We start from the raw sequence: 27,553 nt of genomic DNA, 5'->3' as shown, positions 1-27,553 counted from the left end.
CATCCCCCCCTTTTTTTCGACAGCTCTTCAAAGAGCTATAGCAAGGTGGTGAGAGATTGAAAACCAGCAGGTGCGAAGGTGTATGTAAATGATTGGCCACCATGATGCAATGAGTGCCTGTACTTGGTTTGAACAGTCCCTTCAATCAATGCTTGAAAGACCCGAGTTTCATTCCCTTATTGTGCAATTGCATCTAAAATGTAACAACTTTACAAACAGGAGCTGTGTGATTTTTTTATATGTCCATTATTCCGTGTCTTTAGCTCCAGTGGAGGACTAGGTCTCCATAGTAATAGACCACGCCATAGCCCTTTGCAGTCTGATTCCAAAGATATATGACAAGACTTAGTTTTTCTACATTATTTATTACTACTGGGTCCTGTCCATTTTTAAAGGCTCTATAAAACTAATTGCAAATTTGGTAGTTTGCTTTTGATGCATCACAGTAATAGGTGAACCCTGCTGTTGCTGACGCAGGCACTATGCATTTCTACTAGTTTGGCCATAACGTATAAAGAAATGCCTAAATTTTAGCTTTATTCATCTGTATGCACTAGGCTCCCTTGCAGGATCATGCAGACATAATGCTATAATTTAGCTGTTTAAAAGGAAGCAGGGAATTTGTAGACTCTGGCAGCAGGATAAAGCTCCAACCGCTGTAAGAATGTATGGTGAATAATTCAGGACCTATTTTCTGCCATTATTCTTTATAGGGAGTACTCTAATGGCACAGTTGTTGGGTTGTGGCTCGTGGTATCGATCAGAGATACAAAGCCATAAGTAATATGCTAGTAAAAAAAAGGCTTGGTCATATTCAGAAATTACATTTTAATCCCCAACTCTGCAAGGTATTTAAACTTTACTGCACAATAAATAGTTCATAGGATTTCCTGAAACCTCAACTTCTGGGAGTCCGAACTTGTTAAGGTAATGTGCCACGTGGCCAAGCTGCATGCTGTTTTTGGCTATGTGACTTTTATACAAAGGTTGTTATGGCGCAGTCACGTACACATATCTTAATATATTGCACGAAAACCTTTTTCAGATGCCGATGTTTGATCACAATGCAGACTGGCCGCACATGACAGCTTCATAGAAATACATGAAGCCATCATGCGCTGGTCAGCTGTGCATTGTGATGACATCTGAAACAACACTAAGCATCATATGGGGAAAAAAGCTAAAATTAAGCAGTCGCTTCATACAATTGTATTCCCACATATAAATATAGCATGTATGGTAAGTAACAAGCTTGATCCTATAAAAGTGAATCAATTATACACAGGACAGGTTGATATAACACAACTTCATTTGTTATTGGTCAGAGCATGAATGTAAACCTGGCTGTGCATAATATTGGCCTGGATGATAGGGAAGGGTAGGTAGTTCACTAGAAATCATGTATGTTAGAAATTCAACAAAAGCATAATGACTTTTTTCTAGAAATGTTTGTGTTTCGGAGATAGTAAACTAGTGATGATCTATACTACCTGCATTATAGATCAGAGATGGGTTATTCAGCATCTCCTTAGTCTCCACTCTATGCAATGTCCACTGTACCTTCATCTCCGACTGCAGGAGATAATCTCTGTAAAAGGAATCTTCTGCACCTCTGTGAACGCAGCCACGCTGCTTGTTCTCTCGGTTACTTGTATCTGCAGTAGTTTTGGAGACAAACTGATGCTGCATCAATGAAGAAAGTAGCTATTTTCACACTGTGGAGCACTCGACGTGCAGTGGCTGCAAGCACATCCACCGAATAACTTCTCTGACATCTGTCTCCATTACCATTAATAAAACGTGTGGCCAGTTGTGTGAGCTCAAACATTACATCTTTTTAATGATGAGCGAACATGCTCTTGTGCTAACCAGGCGTCTTTGGCGAGCTCGACAAGTGTTCGACTTCCCGAAGCTGCATGTGTTGGCGCTACACGCAGCCGCAGGGACTTGAGCATATTTTTTTGAGCACACCAAAGGCACTCTGTTAACCCATGAGCATGCTCAGATAACACTTTATCCGAGCATGTGCACTCAACGTGTACATTTCTCTAAAACTACCACCCAGAGTGCATGAAAAATATCTAATAGACCATGAAAGGTGCTGACATTACTTTTTAAAAGGTTTTTTTGCATCTTTAGATTTGATAGAGAGTGTAGGTACTTCATTAACGCCATAAATCATTGTGAATCACAGATCATCAAATTAATTCACTAGTCAATTCCATCCAAAAATTGTAGGAGTTACTGATCATGAAGCAGTGTGATGTATCCCATAACTACGTGAAAATATTAACATACAACTCTCCATGGGTTACATGTTCATCAGCAAACATACTGTCCAGTTTTGTATTATAAATCAAGTGATAATTCTGGTTCTGCTGACATAAGCTGCTGATAGATGCGCTTGGACAGTTCAGGTCCTACACGTCTGGAGGTAGAGGTAACGCCTTCACCGCGGCGCACAAGTATATCACTTAGCAGGTTGTGCCTCTCTGGATCTGTCTGACAGCGATGATAGGCCTGAGGAAGAAAGTTGCTTAATAAATAAGAACCATAAAGGAGCCTTCGCAATAGAATATAGTATTTACAAGTCAGAAGTGACAAAGCACTTCACCTATAGGTGGCTAATAACACCACGATTTGTCTCTGACCTAGGTACAATACATACTGTAGCCTTTAAGAAAGACATGACTTATTTCTATCGCTACCTTTTATGGCTGAAATGTATAACTGTTGTATCTCCTGGCTAGCAGCGGCAAAGTTCCCAAAAGAAGTGCAACTGCGCTATGCTGTTTGTCTAGCGCAGGAATTCTGGAAACCGCATAGCACAGATAACTGCCGTTTCCATAACTCACATTCATTTCTACAGCAGTTACACAAACAACATACATCAGATCTGTTCGCATGTGTAGCCAGGACCTAAGAGCAGTTATTCCTGTCCCGATCATGAGAGGCAGAAATGGTAAAAAAAGCTTTTAAAAAGGCACCACTCACCTTAACCAGTAACTGAGGAGAGGGATAGACTGCCACTATGGCGCTAGCCACCTCCACGCTGACCCTATTGAACTGCTGTATCTGCCTCTTCCATACTTCCAACAGACCCTTTCCACAGCGTTCGACTTTCACCCCTCCGGCCCACTCCCCATCCAGGTAGAATGAAAAAGATGAATTATCTCTTTGCCTCCTGAAAGCAAAGAAAATACGTAAGTAAGATATTCACCATGCCAGACGTTGGATATGGACAGTTTTCTAATGGGTATGTTACACTTTTGCATTGAGCTTCCTGGTAGTTAGAAGAATCATTATCTGAACACAAGAGATAGTTATAAAGCACTATGATATAAAATATGGGTATTTATTTTCTTATTGTATGATAGGAATCAAGATTTTGTGCAATCGGAACAAGCACATAAGTTAGCAAATATGCACATGCAACTGGGTGATGTCCCATGGGGAATAGAATTGGTGAGTCAAACTACTCATTAGAATAGTGTTAGTCAACCCGCTGACAGTCTTAGGCCTCTTTCACCCTAGCGTCGTGCACTGCACGTCGCGGCGCACCGACGCTAGCTGTGAAAGCGCCGCACAAAGGGGGCAGCGGATGCAGTTTTCCAACGCATCCGCTGCCCCATTGTGAGGTGCGGGGAGGCGGGGGCGGAGTTCCGGCCGCGCATGTGCGGTCGGAAAAGACGCTCACGACGCACCAAAAACGTTACATGTAACGTTTTTTGGTTGCGACGGTCCGATGCAACAGTCGCACGACTGTTGCGACGTGTGGCAATGCGTCGCTAATACAAGTCTATGGAGAAAAAACACATCCTGCAAGCACTTCTGCAGGATGCGTTTTTTCTACAAAACGACGCATAGCGACGTGCAGTGCAGGACGCTAGTGTGAAAGTAGCCTAATGGGTATGGGAGCCGCATGTTTCTTCCCTGCCAAATGATGTTGGGGAGACAAGAATTGGGGGTGATAACTCATTGTAAGGAGTCTGGTAACTACTCTCAAAACACAGGACCACTCGACCAAGCCAAGTATTGCTTGATATGGGGATTTAGAAACAGCAATTTGTGATAAAAAGAGGGTTTTTTGGTTCTTACCGTAAAATCTCTTTCTTGGAGCCTTCATTGGGGGACACGGGTAACCATGGGTGTATGCTGCTGTCACTAGGAGGCTGACACTATGCAAATAAAGAAGAAGTAACTCCTCCCCGGCAGTATACACCCTCCGACAGGCACCAGGCAACTCAGTTGGTGCAAAAGCAGTAGTAGGAACAGGTAATATAAAACTCAACCTATGTACCAACCCACAACAACGGCACGTTAGCCAACATGGTACAACTTCAAGGGAGGGTGCTGTGTCCCCCAATGAAGGCTCCAAGAAAGATTTTACGGTAACAACCAAAAATCCCTCTCTTTCTCGCTTCATTGGGGGACACAGGTAACCATGGGACGTCCAAAAGCAGTCCCTAGGGCGGGATATTCTGCAGAAAAAGAGGAGTTAGGTCGGCCGGTGAGAAACCGCCGCCTGCCGTATCCTCCTACCCAGGCTCGCGTCCGCGGAAGCCTGAGTATGCACCATGTAGAATTTGACAAAGGTGTGCATGGATGACCACGTAGCGGCTTTGCAAACCTGCGATGCCGAAGCTTGGTGACGAACTGCCCAGGAAGCTCCCACTGCCCGGGTAGAGAGTGAGCCTTCACCCCCCAAAGTAGGCTGTTTGTCTTGGGCACGGTATGCCTCCAGAACCGCCAAACGGATCCAACGAGCAATCGTGGACTTGGGAGGCAGGAAGTCCCTTTCGACGCCTATCCGAGACGACGAACAGAGGATCGGCCTGACGAAAAGAGGCAGTTCTGGCGATGTAAATCCGGATAGCCCTGACCACATCCAGCTTGTGAAGGGATTTCTCCAATGGATGAACCGGGGAAGGGCAAAAGGACGGGAGGCCAATGTCCTCGTTGATATGAAAAGATGAGACAACCTTCGGTAAGAAGGAAGGAACCGGACGAAGAACCACCTTGTCCTGATGCAGGACTAGAAAGGGAGAACGACAGGATAATGCCGCCAGCTCTGAAACCCTTCTAATGGAGGTGATGGCGACCAAAAAGGCTACCTTCCAGGATAGAAGTGAGAATGAAACGTCCTGAAGCGGTTCAAAGGGCGCCCGCTGTAGGGCGTCTAAGACGAGGTTGAGATCCCAAGGCTCAACAGGAGAACGGTAAGGGGGAGCTATATGAGCGACCCCCCTGGATGAAGGTCCTCACCTGAGGCAGGGAAGCCAGGTCTCTTTGAAAAAGAATGGATAGAGCGGAGATCTGACCCTTCAAGGTGCTAAGGGAAAGACCCGAATCTAGGCCCGTTTGAAGAAAGCTGAGAAGGGAGGGAAGGGAAAAGGTCATAGGAAACAGATTGTTATCCCGACACCATCGGAAAAAGGCCTTCCAACATCTGTGGTAGACACGCGAGGAGGCCGGTTTTCTCGCTCTTATCATAGTCTGGATGACGCTATGAAAAAAACCGCGTTCTTCAGGACCGCGGCCTCAACGGCCATACCGTTGAATTCAGCGACCGAGAATTTGGGTGGGAGAGGGGCCCCTGTGAAAGAAGGTCCGGAAGATACGGAAGTCTCCACGGAATGTCCGATAACATGTTCATCAGCTCCGCGTACCAGGCCCTGCGAGGCCAATCTGGAGCTACCAAGAGTACGGGGACCCCTTCCGACTTGATCTTCTTTACGACCCTTGGGATCAGAGGGAGAGGCGGGAACAGATAGGGCATCCGGAACTGGGCCCAAGAGATGACGAGAGCGTCGCATCCGACGGCCATCGGGTCCCGAGACCTGGAGACGTACTGGGGAACCTTGTGGTTTGCCCGAGAGGCCATCAAGTCGACGTCTGGAATGCCCCACCGCTGGCAAATCTGGCTGAAGATTGCGGGAAGAAGAGACCACTCGCCCACCACGATGCCCTGGCGACTTAGAAAGTCGGCCTCCCAATTGTCCACCCCTGGGATGTGGACGGCTGACAGAGAGGGAACGTGACCCTCCGCCCAGCGGAGAATTTTGGCCACTTCCGCCATGACTTGACTGCTGCGAGTCCCCCCTTGGTGGTTTATGAATGCCACGGCCGTGGCGTTGTCCAACTGAATGCGGACCGGCTTTCCCGAGAGGAGGGACTCCCAGCGGATGAGGGCTAGGAAGATGGCTCTGATTTCCAAGAGGTTGATCGAGAGACACGCCTCTTGAGCAGTCCAGCGGCCCTGGGCTGTGAGGTGGAGAAAGACCGCTCCCCAACCCTGGAGACTGGCGTCAGTGGTAATCACCTGCCAGTGGGGAGGGAGAAATGACCTCCCGCGCAGAATGGAGGTGGACAGCGTCCACCAAGTGAGAGACTGCCTCACCCTGGGAGAGAGGCGAAACGGACGGTCCAGGGAAAGTGGATTCCTGTCCCAGGCAGACAGAAGAGCCAGCTGGAGGGGACGAGAGTGGAACTGAGCATAGGGGACCGCTTCCATAGAAGCGACCATTCTCCCCAGAACCCTCATGGCTAGACGAAGGGACAGAGGGCTCGGACCCTTTAGCGCTCTGACACCCCAACGAAGAGAAAGAAACTTCTCCTTGGGAAGGAAGACCTGAGCCCAAAAGGTATCGAATTCCTAGCCTAGGAACTCCAGCCGCTGGGTTGGAATCAAGGAAGACTTCTGGTAGTTGATCAACCAGCCTAGGCGAACTAGGGTGTCCAGAGTAAGCTGGAGGCTCTGGCTGCAATCCCGCTGGGATGAGCCCTTGATCAAGAGGTCGTCGAGGTATGGGATTACCAGAATCCCTTTTGAACGCAGAATGGCCATGACAGCTGCCATGACCTTCGTAAAGACCCTGGGAGCAGATGCCAGCCCGAAGGGGAGGGCAGTGAACTGGTAATGATGCTCCCAGATCGCGAACCGGAGGAACCTCTGATGCTGTACGCAAATCGGGATGTGAAGGTACGCATCCCGAATGTCCACTGAGCACAGAAACTCTCCCGGCTCCATGGACGCGATCACCGAGCGCAGAGATTCCATTTTGAAGTGTCGAATCCGAAGGTGGCGGTTCAATCGCTTGAGATCCAGAATCGGACGGAGAGAGCCGTCATTTTTTGGAACCACGAACAGGTTTGAATAAAACCCGGAAAACCGCTGGCGAAAAGGCACTGGCACTACGACTCCCAAGGCGAGGAGCGAATCGACGGCCTGGAGAAGCCCTGGGAGATGAGAGGGCTGTTTGGGAGGACGAGAGAGCATGAAACGTCTTCCTGGGGGGCGAAGAAAATTCTATTTTGTAGCCTGACGTGACGATCTCCCTGACCCAGGCATCATCGACTACTGAAAGTCAAACCTCTGAGAATAGAAGAAGGCGGCCTCCCACCCTGGAAGAAGTTCCAGGTGGCGGCGACCCGTCATTTATTAGAAAACCTGTGGCCCCGAGATCCCAATGGTTTGGCGGGGTGGCTCTTGGCTCTCCAGCGTGGCGGAGGCCTGAAAGGTTTTCTTCGGTCCCTTTGTGAGGAGGAACGATCCTGGGCGAAAGGACTGGGGGCCCCTCCTGTTGAAGGGACGTTTCGGCTTGGACTGGGGTAAGGAGGTACTCTTACTGCCAGTAGCGTCCGAGATCATTTGATCTAGCTGCAAGCCGAAGAGTCTGGAGCCCTGGAAGGGCAGACCAAGTGAGCAATTTCTTAGATGCGGGGTCAGCGTTCCACGCCTTTAGCCAAAGAATCCGGCGAATGGCGACAATGTTGCCGTTAGCCCTGGTAGAGCAGGCCGCTGCATCAAGGGAATTCATTCATGAGGTATTTTCCCGCCAGCGAAATCTGATCCGCTAATTCAGACAGTTCTTCAGCAGGAGCAGAGGCCAAAATGCCCCTGCGCAGAGTCTTGGCCCAGGCTGATACAGCCTTGGCTACCCATGACGAGGAGAAACTAGGGCAAAGTGAGGCTCCGGAGGCCTCAAATGCCGATTTTGCTAGCGTCTCGATTTTGCTAGCGTCTCGATTTGACTGTCCGTGGGGTCCTTAAGGGAAGCCACGTCCGGAATAGACAGAACTGTCTGTGAGGATAGCCTGGACAAGGGGGGGGGGGGGGTCGACCTTAGGAGACTCGGGCCATTTGGAGACCAGGTCGGAGTGAAAAGGGTATAACACATCAAGCAGTTTCCTGCCGGGGAAACGCTTACCAGGGTTTTCCCAGTGAGTGGAGGTAGTGCTGACAAACTCCTTGTGATTAGGAAAAACCCTAGAGGGACGTTTAATCCGTTTAAAAGCAACGGAGACGTCCTGAGAGCTTGCCTCATCCTCCTTAAGATCAAGCGTCGGAACGATAGCTGTAATAAGGCTATCGACCATGTCCTGTGCTCCGGAAGTCTGATCTGCATCCGAGTCAGATTCCGACTGAGACGTTACGTCAGACCTGACGTCCGCCTGTGAGGAAGGGGAACGGGCAGATAGGGGAATCCCGATGTGGTCCGGTGAACAGGAGGGAGATCTAGATAAGGTCCATTTTCTGTCTCTTTTGTCCGGTCTGCTTCTGTGAGGGTCTAGGACAGGTGCGAGCGAATCGCTGTGTGAGGCGTTCGTGGCACTGGTAGCATTAGAGAGAAGCGGGATACGTTCAAGTGCCTGGACCAGAGACAGATACCTTAGTCAGGTCAGACACTGATTGAGACATAGCAACAGCCCACTCCGGGGGAGGGGGGGTGCACTCATCCCGGGACCTAGAAGCTTCTTGGGGCACTGACATGGTGGGAGGAACGCAGGACGGGCAGAAAGGAGATGATTAATAACAAACAATAAATCCCTGTAAAAGAAATGCGGATCTGGGGTTAGATCCAGGTCCGCCTCCTACAGACACTAAGCAAAAACTGAGTTGCCTGGTGCCTGTCGGAGGGTGTATACTGCTGGGGAGGAGTTACTTCTTTATTTGCATAGTGTCAGCCTCCTAGTGACAGCAGCATACACCCATGGTTACCTGTGTCCCCCAATGAAGCGAGAAAGAAATAACATTAGTGACAACATACAGAAATGCACAAATGTAGTCAAAATCTGTAGGTTTGTCCCTACAATTTGTAAAAAGACAAATAATAGAACTACCCCTGCAGTATGGAAGTCACTCACCGTGGACAAAGACAATTATCCATGTGGGTGAGTATAGGAGATAAAGTAAATCAAGTCCTATGAATCTTAACTCATCATCTTTCCTCCATCTCACAGATCTTCCTTACCTGATCTACCTATCACAATTAACGACATCACACTTTCCCTCATACTGGAAGTCCGCTGCCTCGGATTAACCCTTGACTCTGCCCTGTCCTTCAAACCGCACATCCAAGCTCTTTCCACCTCCTGTTGTCTCCAGCTCAAAAATAGGTCCAGAATCCATCCTTTCCTCAACCGTCAATCTACTAAAATGCTTGTGCATGCCCTCATCATCTCCCACCTTGACTACTGCAACATCCTTTTCTGCGGCCTCCCTGCTAACACCCTTGCACCTCTCCAGTCCATCCTTAACTCTGCTGCCCGACTTAGGCTACTTTCACACTAGCGTTAACTGCAATACGTCGCAAATGCGTTGTTTTGCCGAAAATACGCATCCAGCAAAAGTTCTTGCTGGATACGTTTTTTCGTCATAGACTAACATTAGCGACGCATTTGCGACGCATTGCCAAACGTCGCGTCCGTTTTGCGACGCTTGGGCGTGTGGTAGCGGACCGTCGGGAGAAAAAACGTTACATGTAACGTTTTTTGCTCCCGACGGTCCGCTTTTCCCGACCGCGCATGCGCGGCCGGAACTCCGCCCCCACCTCCCCGCACCTCACAATGGGGCAGCGGATGCGTGGGAAAAACGCATCCGCTGCCCCCGTTGTGCGGCGGAGACCACGCTAGCGTCGGGAACCTCGGCCCGACGCACAGCGACGGGTTGTTCCCGACGCTAGTGTGAAAGTAGCCTAATTCATCTCTCTCCTCCTCCGCTTCCCCCCTCTGCAAAGCTCTTCACTGGCTCCCATTCCCTCAGCGTATCCAGTTCAAATTACTAATACTGACCTACAAGGCCATCCATAACCTGTCTCCTCCATATATCTCTGAACTAATCTCCCGATATCTTCCCTCACGTAATCTCTGTTCCTCCCAAGACCTCCTTCTCTCCTCCACACTTATTCGCTCCTCACCCAACCGCCTCCAAGACTTCTCCCGAATATCCCCCATCCTCTGGAATTCTGTGCCCCAACAGGTCCGACTATGAACCACATTCAGATCCTTCAGACGGAACCTAAAAATTCCCAAAAAATTCCTGCCCTGGCAAGGGCAGTCCACAGCTAACCCTAAGTTGGAGGCCCTGCACTCTCCCTTCTTGGGTGTTTCGACGCATTTTGTCCAAGCAATTCCTCAGGGACTGACTTGTCTAAAGTATTCAGTTACTAAAGTGCTAGGTGCATAATAAATTAGGTCCCTCCACTCCCTGTCCTGTTCTGTAGAGATAGTAAGGTTCCTTCTGGTCAACAGGTAATAGCATAAGTCACATTCACACGTTCAGTATTTGGTCAGTATGTTACCTCAATATTTGTAGGCCAAAACCAGGAGTGGAACAATCAGAGGAAAAGTATAATAGAAACTCGTCATCACTTCTGGTTTTGGCTTACACATACTGAATTTGTGAACGTGGCCTAAAACTGTATTGTGAGATGCGCAAGTTGGGCCCTTACTTGGTGGGAGCCTCTGTCACCGCTTTGCTAAACATACAGACAAAGTCTGAAAACTCCTTCCAGTTTTCCAGGAACCAAACATGGACATCGGTGTGCAGCTGTAAAAGCATCAGAGCCTGAAAGAAAGATGATGACAAATGGGAGGTCAGCCGTGACCAGAGAAAAAAAAAAAAAAAAGATATAGTCACAGGAAGGGGCCCAAGAAGCACCGTACCTCTTCCACATCCACCTTGCTCAGTTGTGGAGGTTCTTCCTGGCGTTTCCTTTTATTTCCCTTAGGAGCTTCCCGGCGGACAGCGTCCTGAAGCTTCTTCCGGCTATTCGTCTTCTGATTCCTGATGAGGAGGAGGGTGAGACAGAGCTCTACATTCCCTTAGTGTATTTCTTATCCCTTCCAAAGACCTACTTGAAGTATTTTTCCATTTCCATTACCACCAGTGTGGGGACGGCACGTGACTTTTTGGATACAACGTGTGCCACGAAGCTGCTTAAAGTAGCGGTGTTGTCACCATCTTCCTGTAATACCAGAAACAAACGGGGTCAGTCCACGAGGGCTAATGGAACTTGTGATTTGTTTTATCTGAAAGGTGAAATGGAATAACGAAACACCCTCACCATTTTACTGTTCCAGATCATGGCCACAAAGTCTCCTGCTGGCACAAGGACGAGAATTTCTGCTTCTTCTTGGCAAAATGTATCTCCCTGGGTGAGAATATGTCAGGTTAACTTCACACATGCAGGTTTATTTTTATTTATTCTCTGTGTTTCACCAGAAAAAAAAAAATGCTTAAACTTAATAAACAAATTTTACTATGTTAATCATGCCAATTTTAATGGTATATATCAAAATAGCAAACCAGAGGACCTTTGGTGACTCTTGGCTATCATTGCAACCCATCAGCACTTTGCTGCAGAGGATGATAAAGGTAACAGAGGGATACACTTTCCTGTTTAATGGCTTCGATAATTTGCTACCGACTCCAGAAGGTTCGGGGGCTAAACTAAGGTGGATGGAATTAGCTCTGATCCCGCCAAGGCTGTGTAGCTATACACTGTATGTCACAGAGCGGCTACTAGCTTCTGACTATGAAGAACCTCCACTTGAAAAGTTTGCAAACTTAATAAAAAAAGAAAATCATTCAAGCTCATCCGCTCCCATAACTTCTACAGCCCTGAGTAGATAGATGAGGACATATGCGATCACTTCCTCAGTCAGTCTGTGGCTGCATGTGGTGGTCTAACCTGGCAGTGCAGGGGTCAGGCCGAATAGGACATGGTCCCAAAGGTGGAACTCCTACCTGGCCAACATGTATGGCTTATAAAAAAAATATATATATTTGTAAAGCTTTTCCACTGAGAAGTAAACACCGGTCTATGGGGTTATCCCACACTCCTGAATCCCAAATACCGTTATCCATCTACTACGGGAAGATAAAGAAACAACCAAAATCGGCTAAACTGATGGGTTGTTCTCGCACCTTCCTCAGATGCCCAATTTTCATCCAAAAGAAGCAATAGTGCAACAGCTCAGTAGCAGCCACTGATTGCAGGGCTCACGAGGCATAATGTCGCACGAGCATTGGAAAACCGGTGCCTGTATGAGAGGCGAGTATAGGATATTGACATTGGGGGATATAGTATGTAGGAAGGGTCGTCAGAGTACTGGACAACCCCTTTACATTGCGACCATGCTAGTATGGATATCTAATAACACCACTCACATCTATGTTCTCCCCGGCCCGGCTCCAGGTAATGCTCCTTGGCAGCGGCTGGGACTGGATGACACATGGAGTTTCCTGCGCCTGCAGAGCACTTAGCACTTGTCCACCACATCCATCCTGCAGGAGAACTGGAAAATAGTACTGCTGGGTTACACCGGCATCAGGGAATGTGTCGCCAGGTTTTCTCACTACCTTTCCTGAGCGAAGCGCACTGTAGGGGCAGAGACTCTAATTCCAGCGATGCGTCACTGGTTTGCTTAGGGTCGTTTTTATAAATTCTGCTTTATCAGCCGGAGATTAGGACTAGAGGACTACTTGGTCTGCTGCAGGTAGTCCGGTCACATCCTCACCACTGTGCATAGGCAGAAAGCTGCCAATCAGTGGTGTAGGTGGGGTTATACAGAGTTCAGTATTCAGTACGTGACAATTTTAATTGGGGGCCTCTGCCCCTAGATCAAGCTGCTCTCGGGGTACAAAAATAATCTGGTGACAGTTCGAGGTCCAGCATATCTAAGCTCTCATGTAACAGCAGAGGAAGCTGCCCCCGGCCACACCGATAATGTCGGACATGCCTGCTGGTGCATATACAGAAGCAATGCAACACTTAAACAGACCCCAGGAGCACACGCCACACCCCATGTACCGGTGTCTATGGTAACCGTCACCACATCCGCGCTCTTCTTCCCCTTCCTGGGCTGGGAGACCTTGGCAGGGTCACGTGACGCGGGGCCCCGCGCAGGACGGCTCCGCTGGTGACTGGGCGCTAGTGCTGGGAGGTCACGTGAGGACGACCACTTTGTGGGAGACGGAGACGTCTTCGGAGCGGCGACCTCTAGTGGTCTACTGGGAGAAACACTGGAAGGCGAGCTTCTTTGGAAAGCGGGTGGTGGTGCAGCGACCCCTAGAGGAGGGGCGCAGAGACGCTGAAGCAGCGGGACGTCTGCCAAGTGGTGGTCGTCGTCGCTGTCATCGCTGCTGCTGAGGACCACAACATTGGTGTGACGCGTGGCTGACACCCGAAAAGGCAGCAGGGGCAGGTGGTCCGGCTCACTGGCCTCAGACCCGGAGCTCATGGCTGCTATGTGCCTTTTATATTTAGCGCCGGATATGCGGAGAGGAAGCGGAAGTGACGCTGACAGGCAGGTGGCCATCATGTCGGTGGTGTGCGGGGCGGCTCGCCTGCTCGGTAAGTGGCGCTAATAGCTGTGACCGGGCCGCACCGGAGCCTACCGTCTGTCCTCCATACAGGATGTGTGTGGTGAGGTGACCGGCTAGTGTCACTGCCTGCGGCCTCTCACCCTATAGCAGTCACTGGGGTCCTCGGTGTCCATGTCAGGGCCTGTTCACATGTTGTCAGTGGGTTTGGCACAGGTTTGGGGAAAAGTTGTCAGTCTTCACACACCAAGGCCCTGTCTTCCCCCTGTCTGAGGGGCTTGTCGGGGTCAGACGCTTGATTCTTTCAGATGAATCAGTAATGACCAGCGCCCCATAGGTCTTACTCCCTTCAGAGACTGGCATAAGGAGCTCCAATGCTTGTTGTACCCCCTGTCCTGCCTCCCTTCTCTGGAGCTATTAACTCAAAGCTTTCAATCAAAAGAGGTAGTGTGTAGATAGAGGTGAAGGTGTATGTAAATGATCGGCCATGCCGCACTGAGCTCCTGTGCTTGGTTTGATCAGTCATTCTGTGCCGACAGTCCTTTTAATGTACACATTGGAAGCTAAGATTGTTCTTTCATTCTGAGTACAGAACAATGTAGACAGTATAGAAATGATAATGGAGACCTATCACACTGTATAGGTAGAAGATGGCTTGTCACAGCCTTCCACCGCAGGTATAGGTCAGGATCTGCTCTCAGCATGTACTCCAGAGGCCAGAAAGCTGACCTAAACAAAGCCTTCAGGTTTATTCACATTTCCAGTATACATTGTACGTATCCCAATGTTCTCAGCATTTTCTTTTATATTAAAAATGGACCTATAGTGGTTATGAATTGACTGTTGGCACAGAATGACTGTCAAACCTAGCACAGGTGCTCGGAGGCACCCTTAGTGTGGCCAAACGTTGACATGCACCTTCCCATCTGCTTGTTTTCTCTCTATCCTCCCCCCTCCACCTTTCTTTGACAGCTCTTGGTTCATAGATCCAAAGAAAGGTAGATGCTGGGAAGGTGCACCTAATTGTCTGGCCACATCAAGGGTGAACAGAGACTTGGCTTGAACAATCATCTGTGCTGATAGGTTCCCTTTAATGTCAATATCTCCACAGAATTGGCTACGCCATCATAGAGCAGCATAATGTAGGGTCAGAATCCCTGATTCCAGTGATATATCACTTGCTGCAGTTTTGATAAAAATCAATTGTCTCTGCTGCAGATCTAGCAGTTCTCTGAATGATGAGCTCTGTATGTTTTCCGGACTGCTAAGACCCCCAGAGATCCCAAAAACGAGGCTGTAGCACTGGACTCTGCTAAGCCCTGTCTTCAGTGGAGCGGAGGTGTGCATGTACGACCTTCACTCTATTCATTGTCTGTGAGACTGCTGCAGTACAGCACAAAGCCATTTCCTACAGTCCCAGAGACAATGGAATGGATGTAAAGTATACACACCTCTCGCTCCATTCGAGACTAGGCTCTGCAGAGTCCAGAACCTCTTTTTTGGGATTTCTGGGTCTCCCATATTTAAAGATATATAATAGATACGCATACAAATAAGGTAAAGACACATTTGGCATCCTTTGGGTGAATGTGACCCCATGAGCACATTTGCAGTGTGAATTGATATGTGTGTGCGGTCCTACTGTATCCTATATATACAGGTGCTTCTCACAAAATCTATAATATAACGCTGGGAGCGTCACTCTGTCCGAAGCCTTTATAGACTGCGCAAGCGCCGGCGCAGTGTGGACCCCACAGAGCGACGCTCCCAGGAGATCGCGGTATGCGTAAGCGCTGAACGCACACCGCGATCTCCAACAGAGAAACAGGGACGAGCCAGGAGGCGGAGGGTGAGTATACTTACCTGTCCCGTTCCACCGACGCCATTCCGGGCCATGAATATCCCCCTGCTCCCGGAATCGGCGCCTGCGCAGTCCGCGCTTTCCGGCGCCATTTTCTTGAAGACACATTGCAGTGTGTCTTCAAGAAAATGGCACCGGAAAGCGCGGACTGCGCAGGCGCCTTTTCCGGCACCAGGAGGACACAGAAAATCTGTCATCCTGGTGCCGGAAAAGGTGCCTGCGCAGTCCGCGCTTTCCGGCGCCATTTTCTTGAAGACACACTGCAATGTGTCTTCAAGAAAATGGCGCCGGACTGCGCAGTCGCCGATTCCGGGAGCAGGGGGATATTCATGGCCCGGAATGGCGTCGGTGGAACGGGACAGGTAAGTATACTCACCCTCTGCAAGTAACAAATTGCTGTGCCATGAGGCTGTGGCACTTCATGCCACAGCTATTTGTTACTTACGTCCACAGCCACCGCACCCACCACAGCCACGCACAGCCGCCGCACCCAGCACAGCCGCCGCACCCAGCACAGCCGCCGCACCCAGCACAGCCGCCGCACCCAGCACAGCCGCCGCACCCAGCACAGCCGCCCACAGCCACACACAGCCACCCACAGCCGCCGCACCCAGTACAGCCGCCGCACCCAGCACAGCCACCCACAGCCGCCGCACACACCACAGCCACCGCACCCAGCACAGCCGCCTACAGCCACGCACAGCCGCTGCACCCAGCACAGCCACGCACAGCCGCCCACAGCCACGCACAGGCGCCTACAGCCACCGCACCCAGCACAGCCGCCGCACCCAGCACAGCCACGCACAGCCGCCGCACCCAGCACAGCCACGCACAGCCGCCCACAGCCACGCACAGCCGCCGCACCCAGCGCAGCCGCCTACAGCCACGCACAGCCGCTGCACCCAGCACAGCCACGCACAGCCGCCCACAGCCACGCACAGCCGCCGCACCCAGCACAGCCACGCACAGCCGCCGCACCCAGCACAGCCGCCGCACTCAGCACAGCCGTCCACAGCCGCCGCACCCAGCACAGCCGCCCACAGCCACGCACAGCCGCCCACAGCCGCCGCACCCAGTACAGCCGCCGCACCCAGCACAGCCACCCACAGCCGCCGCACCCACCACAGCCACCGCACCCAGCACAGCCACGCACAGCCGCCCACAGCTACGCACAGCCGCCCACAGCCACACACAGCCGCCGCACCCGGCACAGCCACGCACAGCCGCCTACAGCCACACACAGCCGCCTACAGCCACGCACAGCCGCCGCACCCAGCACAGCCACGCACAGCCGCCGCACCCAGCACAGCCGCCGCACTCAGCACAGCCACCGCACCCAGCACAGCCGCCTACAGCCACGCACAGCCGCCTACAGCCACACACAACCGCCGCACCCAGCACAGCCGCCGCACCCAGCACAGCCGCCGCACCCAGCACAGCCGCCGCACCCAGCACAGCCACGCACAGCCGCCGCACCCAGCACAGCCGCCGCACTCAGCACAGCCACCGCACCCAGCACAGCCGCCTACAGCCACGCACAGCCGCCTACAGCCACACACAACCGCCGCACCCAGCACAGCCGCCGCACCCAGCACAGCCGCCGCACCCAGCACAGCCGCCGCACCCAGCACAGCCGCCGCACCCAGCACAGCCGCCGCACCCAGCACAGCCGCCGCACCCAGCACAGCCGCCGCACCCAGCACAGCCGCCGCACCCAGCACAGCCGTCCACAGCCGCCGCACCCAGCACAGCCACCCACAGCCTCCCGCACCCAGCACAGCCACGCACAGCCGCGCCACATACAGCCGACCGCACTCAGCACAGCCGCCGCACTCAGCACAGCCACCGCACCCAGCACAGCCGCCTACAGCCACGCACAGCCGCTTACAGCCACGCACAGCCGCCTACAGCCACGCACAGCCGCCGCACCCAGCACAGCCGCCGCACCCAGCACAGCCGCCGCACCCAGCACAGCTGCCGCACCCAGCACAGCCGCCGCACCCAGCACAGCCGCCGCACCCAGCACAGCCGCCGCACCCAGCACAGCCGCCGCACCCAGCACAGCCGCCGCACCCAGCACAGCCGCCGCACCCAGCACAGCCGCCGCACCCAGCACAGCCACGCACAGCCGCCGCACCCAGCACAGCCACCGCACCCAGCACAGCCACCCACAGCCGCCCGCACTCAGCACAGCCGCCCGCACTCAGCACAGCCGCCCGCACTCAGCACAGCCGCCCGCACTCAGCACAGCCGCCCGCACTCAGCACAGCCGCCCGCACTCAGCACAGCCGCCCGCACTCAGCACAGCCGCCCGCACTCAGCACAGCCGCCCGCACTCAGCACAGCCGCCCGCACTCAGCACAGCCGCCCGCACTCAGCACAGCCGCCCGCACTCAGCACAGCCGCCCGCACTCAGCACAGCCGCCCGCAATGATGGGGGCGCAGGATGGAGCAGCACGTGATAGGATGGGGGCTCAGGATGGGAGCACATGACAGGATGGGGATGCAGGATGGAGCAGCACATGACACGGTGGAGCAGCACATGACAGGATGGGGGCGCAGGATGGAGCAGCACATGACAGGATGGGAGAGCAAGATGGGAGCAGCACATACCAGGATGGAGACCATATACCAATATAAATGCTCGCCACCCGGGCGTAGAACGGGTTCAATAGCTAGTTAGAATATAAACAAAATGTATTTCAGTTCTTCAATACAAAAAGTGAAACTCATATATTAGATAGTCATTACAAACAGAGTGATCTATTTCAAGTGTTTATATCTGTTAATGTTGATGATTATGGCTTACAAGCAATGAAAACCCAAAAGTCATTATCTCAGTAAATTAGAATAATTCACAAAAAACACCTGCAAAGGTTTCCTAAGTGTTTAAAAAGGTCCCTTAGTCTGTTTCAGTAGGCTCCACAATCATGGGGAAGACTGCTGACTTAACAGATGTCCAGAAGGCAGTCACTGACACACTGCACAAGGTGGGTAAGCCACAAATAATCTTAATATAGCACCAACATATTCTGCAGCGCTTTACAGTTTAACCGTTTCAAACACAACAGTCATAAGTACCAACGTTAACAATAATACAATAAAAGCAAATTAAAATGACCCTGCTCTTGAGAGCTTACAATCTACAATGAGGTGGGGCGATACAAAGTACAGGTGTGTATTTACAATGATGTATTTACAGTGATGGTCCAGCCATCTTCAGGGGGTGGGGAATAGATATAGTCAATGGGCTACACACACTTACACATAAAATGACTTTGATTAGGGAACGTGATAGGCCGCTTTGAACAAATGTATTTTGAGGGAGCGCCTAAAACTGTTCAAGTTGTGGCTGGTCCTAATATCTTGGGGTAGAGCATTCCAGAGGATTGGCGCAGCACGGGAGAAGTCTTGGAGACGGGAGTGGGAGGTACAGATTAGTGCAGAGGTTAGTCGAAAGTCATTTGCAGAGCGCAGAGGTCGGTTAGTCCAATAGACAGAAATGAGGGAGGAGATGTAAGGGGTGCCGCACTGTGGAGAGCTTTGTGGGTGAGAACAAGTACTTTGAATTGGATCCTATAATGAAAGCGCAGCCAGTGTAACGACTGGCGAAGAGAGGATGTGTCCGAGTACCGATTAGCTAGATAGACAACCCTGGCTGCCGCATTAAGGATAGACTGGAGAGGGGAAAGTCGAGTAAGGGGGAGAGCAATTAATAGAGCATTGCAGTAGTCCAGGCGGGAGTGGATCAGGGCGACAGTGAGGGGTTTTGTTGTATCCATGGTGAGAAAATGTCGGATTCTAGAGATGTTCTTTAGGTGTAAATGGCACGAGCGGGCAAGAGATTGTATATGGGATGTGAAGGAGAGATCGGAGTCAAACATAACACCCAGACAGCGCGCCTGCTGCCGGCGTGTTATTATGGTGCCACCCATGGAGAGGGAAGTGTCAGATTTAGGGATGTTAGTAGATGGTGGGAGCAGAAGGTGGTCAGTTTTGGAGAGGTTGAGTTTCAGATAGAGAGCGGACATGATGTTGGAGACTGCGGAGAGTCAATGGCGTTCTGTAGTACAGCGGGAGTAAGGTCAGGGGATGACGTGTATAGCTGTGTGTCATCAGCATAAAGATGGTACTGTGTAGAGAGAGGAGGGGGCCAAGGACTGAGCCCTGAGGTACCCCGACAGTGAGAGGAAGAGGAGATGAAGTGGAGCCAGCGAACAAAACACTGAAGGAGCGGTCAGAAAGATAGGAGGAGAACCAGGAGAGGGCAGTGTCCTTAATGCCTAGTGATTGGAGCCTAGAGAGTAGGAGAGGGTGGTCAACAGTGTCGAAAGGTAGATAAGAATGAGCAGAGAGTGGTCACTGTTACATTTTGCTGTCAGAAGGTCATTGATCACTTTGAGTGCAGTTTCTGTGGAGTGTAGGGGGGCGGAAGCCGGACTGTGAAGGGTCTAGCAGGGAGAGAGTGGAGAGGTAACGGGTAAGGCGGTCTGTAGTTATTTGTGCAGGATGGGTTGAGAGCAGGTTTCTTTAATAATGGAGTAATGATAGAAAGGTCATTGCTAAATAAGCTGGCTGTTAACAGAGTGGCTGTATCCAAGCATATTAATGGAACGTTGAGTGGAAGGAAAAAGTGTGGTAGAAAAAGGTGCACAAGCAACTGGGATAACCGCAGCCTTGAAAGGATTGTTAAGAAAAGGCCATTCAAACATTTGGGGAAGATTCACAAGGAGTGGGCTGCTGCTGGAGTCATTGCTTCAAGAGCCACCACACACAGATGTATCCAGGACATGGGCTACAAGTGTCGCATTCCTCGTGTTAAGCCACTCATGACCAATAGACAGCGCCAGAAGTGTCTACCCTGGGTCCAAGGAGAAGAAGAACTGGACTGTTGCTCAGTGGTCCAAGGTGGTGTTTCCAGATGAAAGTAAATTCTGCATTTCATTTGGAAATCAAGGTCCCAGAGTCTGGAGGAAGAGTGGAGAGGCCACAATCCAAGCTGCTTTAGGTGTAGTGTGAAGTTTCCACAATCAGTGATGGTTTGGGGAGCCTTGTCATCTGCTGGTGTAGGTCCACTGTGTAATTAATTCAATTCAGTTAATTCAGTAATTAATTCAAAAGGAGGCCCGACGAAGTATTGAGTGCATTTACTGAACATACATTTCAGTAGGCCAACATTTTGGATTTTAAAATAATTTTTAAAGCTGCTGTTATAAAGTATTCTAATTTACTGAGATAATGACTTTTGGGTTTTCATTGGCTGTAAGCCATAATCATCAACATTAACAGAAATAAACACTTGAAATAGATCACTCTGTTTGTAATGGCTCTATATAATATGAGTTTCACTTTTTGTGTTGAACTGAAATAAATTGACTGTTTGATGGTATTATAATTTACGCATGCACTCACGCACGCATACAGCTCTGGCAATGATTGAGACACCACCACATCAAATTCCTGTCATGGCCAGCTCAATCTCCAGACCTGAACCCCATTGAAAACCTCTGGAATGTAATCAAGAAGATAAATAAATAATAATCTTTATTTTAATATAGCGCTAACATATTCCGCAGCACTTTACAGTTTGCACACATTATCATCGCTGTCCCCAATGGGGCTCACAGTCTAGATTCCCTATCAGTATGTCTTTGGAATGTGGGAGGAAACCGGAGTATGCGGAGTAAACCCACGCAAACACGGGGAGAACATACAAACTCCTTACAGATGTTGTCCTTGGTGGGATTTGAACCCAGGACTCCAGCGCTGCAAGGCTGCAGTAATAACCACTGAGCCGGATAGTCACAAACCAAACAAAGAAGAACTGCTTAAATTTTTGCACCAGAAGCAGTGTGAAAGACTGGTGGAAAGCATGCCAAGACGCATGAAAGCTGTGATTAAAAATCATGGTTATTCCACAAAATATTGATTCTTGTACTCTTCCCGAGTAAAAACATTAGTTTTGTTGTTTCTAAATGAACTTTTCTTTGCATTATTTGAGGTCTGAAAGCACTGTTTTTTTTTTGTTTTTTTTTATTTTTACCTTTTTTTTTTTGTCAGAAAAAATACAAAATTTATCGCTTGGAAATTCGGAGGCATGTTGTCAGAAGTTTATAGAGTACAAGAACAATTTACACTTTACTCAAAAATATACCTATATGAGAAAAATCAGACAAACTGAACATTTTGCAGTGGTCTCTTACTTTTTGCCAGAGATCTAGAGATTATACATACACGTACACACAGTAGGACCGCACATTATCAGATGGATGCTATATTATTTTTAAGTTGTTCTGCCCCTTATATGATGCCAATATTCTACAGCCTTGTACAGAGATTGTCGTCATTCATGGCGACCAATTGTGGGGGTCTCTGTTTAACACCCCGATCTCACACATGCTCTAAAATTTCCTCGGATGCTAATTGTTGCTGTAGAACAGGTATCTGTGCAGATATTGGCAATGGTTGGATTAATATGCATATCCTCAGTGCTGCAAGGAAGCAGCTAACCACTCCTTCTCCCTGCCGCCCATTCTGCTATAGATCCTGACAACGAATGTGTATAAAATTTTCAGTTTATAAACATATTGTCTGTTTTTAGTCTCCCCGACCCCTGCAACATGGATTCTGGCCAGGGGGGCATCAAAGAAAGCGGGAACCAGTTCCAAGAACTTAGGAGGAAAAAGTCCAGGCAGGAGATACGGCTTCAAGAAATTGGATGGTGAGTTTCTTACTGTTGTGCAGTAATGCCTTCAATATACTATTGGTAATATAAAAAACCTTTCTGTCCTGTGGGCTTCTAAGTCCCTGTCCCGTGCTCAGGATTTGCTGCAGAAGCTCTTCCATTTCCCTAACATTGTATTGATGCTCCCCACACATAGACCCTAACATATATTGAAACCTCAGAGACGTTCACCTAAAATCGCTTTGCAGAATTGGGTAGTCCTTTATTTGGGCCATCATGCCCAAAGTACGATGATACTGAGAATTCATCACAGAATATTTGTTCTGGGTAGTGATATTTTTTTCGGAGATGTCTCAATGTATGTCCTTGCACAGTGCTCTACATCTTATGAACGGCTGCTATGGGAGAAATGTCATTCGGTTCTTTCTTAATATTTCAGGTGAATTTGTCCATGCTGGGAACATCCTTGCTACTCAAAGATTTATACGTTGGCACCCAGGATCTCAGGTGAGACTGTAGTTCTATAATTCACGACCATCAGCGACTCCAATACCACCCCCCATCCTTCCCATACGCCGGTGCTCCCCAACATATGTGCAGGGCCATTAGAGCATCATCTGCTCACTTCATAGAAGTAACATTTGTACCCTCTACCAGCCCCTAACGCCACTTTACTAGTAGGCACAGCGGGCCCTCCTGTCCACTAGAGATCACAGCATCCTCTTTTCTCTTCCTGGGTGGAATGGTCTGTGACTATTTCTCCCAGAGAAGATGTCAATTGATGTCATCGGTGACCAGAAGCAGCTCCTTGCCTTCAGCATCAGGTGGCAGCACCCATCTGTCGCTGACATGAAGAGCATGGGCGCCAGGGCTGATTCTTTTATTTGACGCAATAAATTTAGTGGCTATCATTTGAGGACAAGGAACTGAGCAGGTTGATTTTAATAATGCATTTTCCATGTTTGCATAGCTTACATGTGTATCTTTTCTATTTTTTTATTATCCGCATTTTTTTCACAACTGGGAAAATGCATGAAAAATACGGTACCTAATACGTTAACAAATAACAGAACATATACAGACGTAATACGAACAACATGATACATGAAGCAGAGCAAAACAAACGCTATTTATATTACATGTCTGTATTTGATCTCTATGTTCATACAGAAATGTGAACGGGCCCTAAGGATTATGTGAAGACTTGCTGGCAAATAGAAAGGCAGCCTTCAGAATCAGTGTCTCAAAGTTCGTAGAAAATCTGTCAGCAGATTTTTGCTTCATATCGTCTGCGAGCAGCATAAAATAGGGTCAGAGACTTTGATTCCAGCAGTTCAGTGTCATAACTTTGATAAAGCGTTGGTATCTGCTGTAACTTGGCAATCTCTGCTCTCCATCATTGACTGGCAGCTTCCTAGTCTATGCCCAGTGTAAGCAGTGTTGCAGGTGGGCTAATACAGAGCCCTGCCTGCTGAATGTGATTTTCATTCATTTATTTATTTATTTTTTTTAAATGGTCATAAGCCATCAGTATGAAGACCCCCGCCCCCCACAGGCCGCCCCGTAGCACGAGAATCTCATTAACTGAAAATAAAGTTTAAACAGCCACGAGACAGATTTCATCACCCAAGGTACCATTTTATTCAGTATAATGACACCGATCTGACACTGTCTGTAGGTTACTGAGCACAATCCTGCTGACAAGTTCCCTTTAAGGGGGAGTAGCTGCGCTAAAGCAGTCATTTTATCAAAACTACATCAAGAAGCCCAGAAAGTGACACTCCATTGGAATCAGTGTTTCTGGCCCTATGATGCTATTAAGCATGACCTTGGTGACAGATTCCCTTTTAGCCAAGTTACAATCACGTGCTACATTTTAACAAACAGTGTGTACCTCCTAGGAATGTGGTGTGTGCCCCTCACATATACCAATCCCTGGGAGACTGAGCTGTAGAGATCAGGTGCATTAAAGGGAACCTGTCACCTGAATTTGGCGGGACCAGTTTTGGGTCATATAGGCGGGGTTTTCGGGTGTTTGATTCACCCTTTCCTTACCCGCTGGCTGCATGCTGGCCGCAATATTGGATTGAAGTTCATTCTCTGTCCTCCATAGTACACGCCTGTGTAAGGCAAGATTGCCTTGTGCAGGCATGTACTACGGAGGACAGAGAATGAACTTCAATCCAATATTGCGGCCAGCATGCAGCCAGCAGGTAAGGAAAGGGTGAATCAAACACCCGAAAACCCCGCCTATATGACCCAAAACTGGTCCCGCCAAATTCAGGTGACAGGTTCCCTTTAAGGCCTCTGTTTATATTGGCATCAGATGCAGCAAACCACATTGGGATCCATCAGCTTTCATGTAAAGGATCTGTTCCTATAAAATAATTTCTGATGCAGAGGTGAACCCAGCTTTATACATGCAACTGCCCTGATGAGTTAAGCGACTTCTGCAGTCTATGTATGCTTGAGTTGTGGAAACGTAACTGTGAGCAGGGAAGGGTGTGAATGAATGGTTCTGTGAATTACCATGGTGGTAAACAATTGTGAAGTCTGACACTATTCTGTATCTTGTAGGTGGGAATTGGACGTAACAAGACATTGTTTGCGTTGGAGGATGGAATTGTGCGCTACACAAAAGAAGTCTACATCCCGCTCCCCCGCAGCAGCGAAACCTTCAATGTAGTCAATAAACTGCCTTTTGGCGCCGTCCTATACAAAACCTTTATAAATGTTATTCCTGAGAAAAAAGAGCACAGCTTTAAACTTGTGGAAATGATGTGATGACCTGATTCTGTACATAGTGTAATAAATGAAACTATTAGACACTGCTCTGTTCTGTTATCACTGATGTACAATTGGAGGGCATAGGCCACTTTCACACATCAGTTTTTTGCTATCAGTCGCAATCCGTCGAATTTTGAAAAAAATGCCCAGTCAGCAAGATGTAACGCCCCTACCCATGTTGCTCGTCCAGGTGTCAGTGGTGAAATGCACTTTGGCAGGCATAGATTTTTTTCAGGGAATGGGTGATGTTGTCTGCAACATGCTGGTGCAGCTTTTTTTTAGAGAAATAATGGGGACTGCAACGACAATCAACTTTCAGAAACGGTCTGTATCCAGCAGGCGGAAAGGCAGAATTTCTGTGGCCAACAGATTATAGATGGTGGAGCTCTCTCTTAGCTTGGCATGTGTAGGAGGAAACATTCTTTTACGTAACCACAACTGCAGAACTGAGGGCAGGCTGCTGTGCTGAGAGAGGGTGGAGTAGGGTGAACAGAACAAACTTTAGGACTGTGAGTGAGATGCAGGTGTGGATGTTACTGTGGATTGAGAAAGATGTGTTTTTCTGGAGACAGAAAAGCAGCAGTCATGCCTAGTTCCATAACAGCTGACCGGCTCTCACTCACTCCGACTGGTGGATAAACAATTGTAGCTCCTGCGGCCTGAGACCTGTGTGTGAAGACTTGGAATAATGACGGAGGAGGAAGAAGCAGCAGATGGGATTGGTGGGATGGCTGGTGATTGGCAAGGCGAGCTTGTCCACATTTTAGTGCAGTGAGATTCCCACACTGAGGCATGTGTACATCTTTATTTATTACATAGTGGAATGTGTTGAGAACAATAAAACCTAAAAATGATCAACGTAAATCATAACTAATATCCCACAGAGGTCTAGAGTTGGAATGATGATGAATAAAAGTGGAAAATGAAGTTACAGGCTGATCCAACTTCAGTGGAAATGCCTCAAGACAAGGAAATGATGCTTAGTATTGTGTGTGGCCTCCACGTGCCTTTATGATCTCCCTACAATGCCTGGGCATGCTCCTGATGAGGCGGCGGATGGTCTCCTGAGGGATCTCCTCTCAGACCTGGACTAAAGCATCCGCCAACTCCTGGACAGTCTGTGGTGCAACGTGACGTTGGTGGATGGTGCGAGACATGATGTCCCAGATGTGTTCAATGGGATTCAGGTCTGGGGAATGGGCGGGCCCGTCCATAGCTTCAATACCTTCATCTTGCAGGAACTGCTGACACACTCCAGCCACATGAGGTCTGGCATTGTCCTGCATTAAGAGGAACCCAGGGCCAACCGCACCAGCATATGGTCTCACAAGGGGTCTGAGGATCTCCTCTCAGTACGTAAAGGCAGTCACTCTACCTCTGGCGAGCACATGGAGGGCTGTGCGGCACTCCAAAGAAATGCCACCCCACATCATTACTGACCCACTGCCAAACCGGTCATGCTGAAGGCTGTTGCAGGCAGCCAGATCACTCTCCACGGCTTCTCCAGACTCTGTCACATGTGCTCAGTGTGAACCTGCTTTCATCTGTGATGAGCACAGGGCGCCAGTGGCGAATTTGCCAATCCTGGTGTTCTGTGGCAAATGCCAAGCGTCCTGCACAGTGTTGGGCTGTGAGCACAACCTCCATCTGTGGACGTCGGGAACTCAGACCATCCTCATGGAGTCGGTTTCTAACCGTTTGTGCAGACACATGCACATTTGTGGCCTGCTGTAGGTCATTTTGCAGGGCTCTGGCAGTGCTCCTCCTGTTCCTCCTTGCACAAAGGCTGAGGTAGGGGTCCTGCTGCTGGGTTGTTGCCCTCCTACGGCCCCCTCCACGTCTCCTGGTGTACTGGCCTGTCACCTGGTAGGGCCTCCAGCCTCTGGACACTACGCTGACAGACACAGCTAACCTTGCCACAGCTCACATTGATGTGCCATCCTGGATGAGCTGCACTACCTGAGCCACTTGTGTGGGTTGTAGAGTCCGTCTCATGCTAGCACAAGTGTGAAAGCACAGCCAACATTCAAAAGTGACCAAAACATCAGCCAGAAAGCACTGGTACTGAGATGTGGTCTGTGGTCCCCACCTGCAGAGCCACTCCTTTATTGAGTGTGTCTTGATAATTGCCAATAACTTCCATCTGTTGTCTATTTCATTTGCACAACAGCATGTGAAATTGATAGTCAAACAGTGTTGCTTCCTAAGGCTATGTCTCCACGTTAAGGCTACGCGGCGGTATCGCCACAGCGGCGAAGCCGCTCGGCGCTAAGCCCCGCCCCCTTAATGGGACGCGATGGTGCCGGATGTGTACAGTACACATCCGGGATCATCGCACCCCTCGCCATAGTGTGATAGAAATATATATATCATGTAGATCTCACTTGCATGTATACTCTTCTATAATCAAATATATACTTATATGCTCACAGCTAATATATACATTATAATCAATGGTTTAAAATGGCTGACACAAACTAATATAACCTAGACAGATCATAAAATGGCTGACATGAACTAATATAAACCAGACAGATCATATGGGGTTTTCCATCCCTAAAAGCGGAATAATGTCAGATGTCTGATGACTGCTGATCAAATGTCTCCACTT

General features: G+C 49.4%; 2 protein-coding genes across 2 annotated transcripts; one reads left to right on the top strand and one right to left on the bottom strand.

Annotated features, from left to right (window-relative positions):
- Positions 1–808: 808 nt before the first annotated feature.
- On the bottom strand, positions 809–13,527 carry EME1 (essential meiotic structure-specific endonuclease 1). Its single transcript, XM_077251447.1, has 8 exons — positions 13,098–13,527; positions 12,455–12,582; positions 11,349–11,435; positions 11,140–11,249; positions 10,948–11,068; positions 10,734–10,849; positions 2,995–3,184; positions 809–2,520 (listed from the first exon to the last, which is right to left on the bottom strand). Exons 1-8 carry the CDS (start codon positions 13,525–13,527, stop codon positions 2,350–2,352), a joined length of 1,353 nt encoding a protein of 450 aa, XP_077107562.1. The 3' UTR covers positions 809–2,349.
- On the top strand, positions 13,507–24,986 carry MRPL27 (mitochondrial ribosomal protein L27). Its single transcript, XM_077251449.1, has 4 exons — positions 13,507–13,640; positions 22,072–22,191; positions 22,595–22,662; positions 24,733–24,986. The coding sequence occupies exons 1-4, from the start codon at positions 13,526–13,528 to the stop codon at positions 24,937–24,939; spliced, it is 510 nt and encodes a 169-aa protein (XP_077107564.1). The 5' UTR covers positions 13,507–13,525; the 3' UTR covers positions 24,940–24,986.
- Positions 24,987–27,553: the final 2,567 nt, after the last annotated feature.

This window comes from Ranitomeya variabilis, chromosome 4, assembly GCF_051348905.1.
Source record: "Ranitomeya variabilis isolate aRanVar5 chromosome 4, aRanVar5.hap1, whole genome shotgun sequence".
Classification (NCBI taxonomy): Eukaryota; Metazoa; Chordata; class Amphibia; order Anura; family Dendrobatidae; genus Ranitomeya; species Ranitomeya variabilis.
This window is presented reverse-complemented; position numbering and strand designations above follow the sequence as displayed.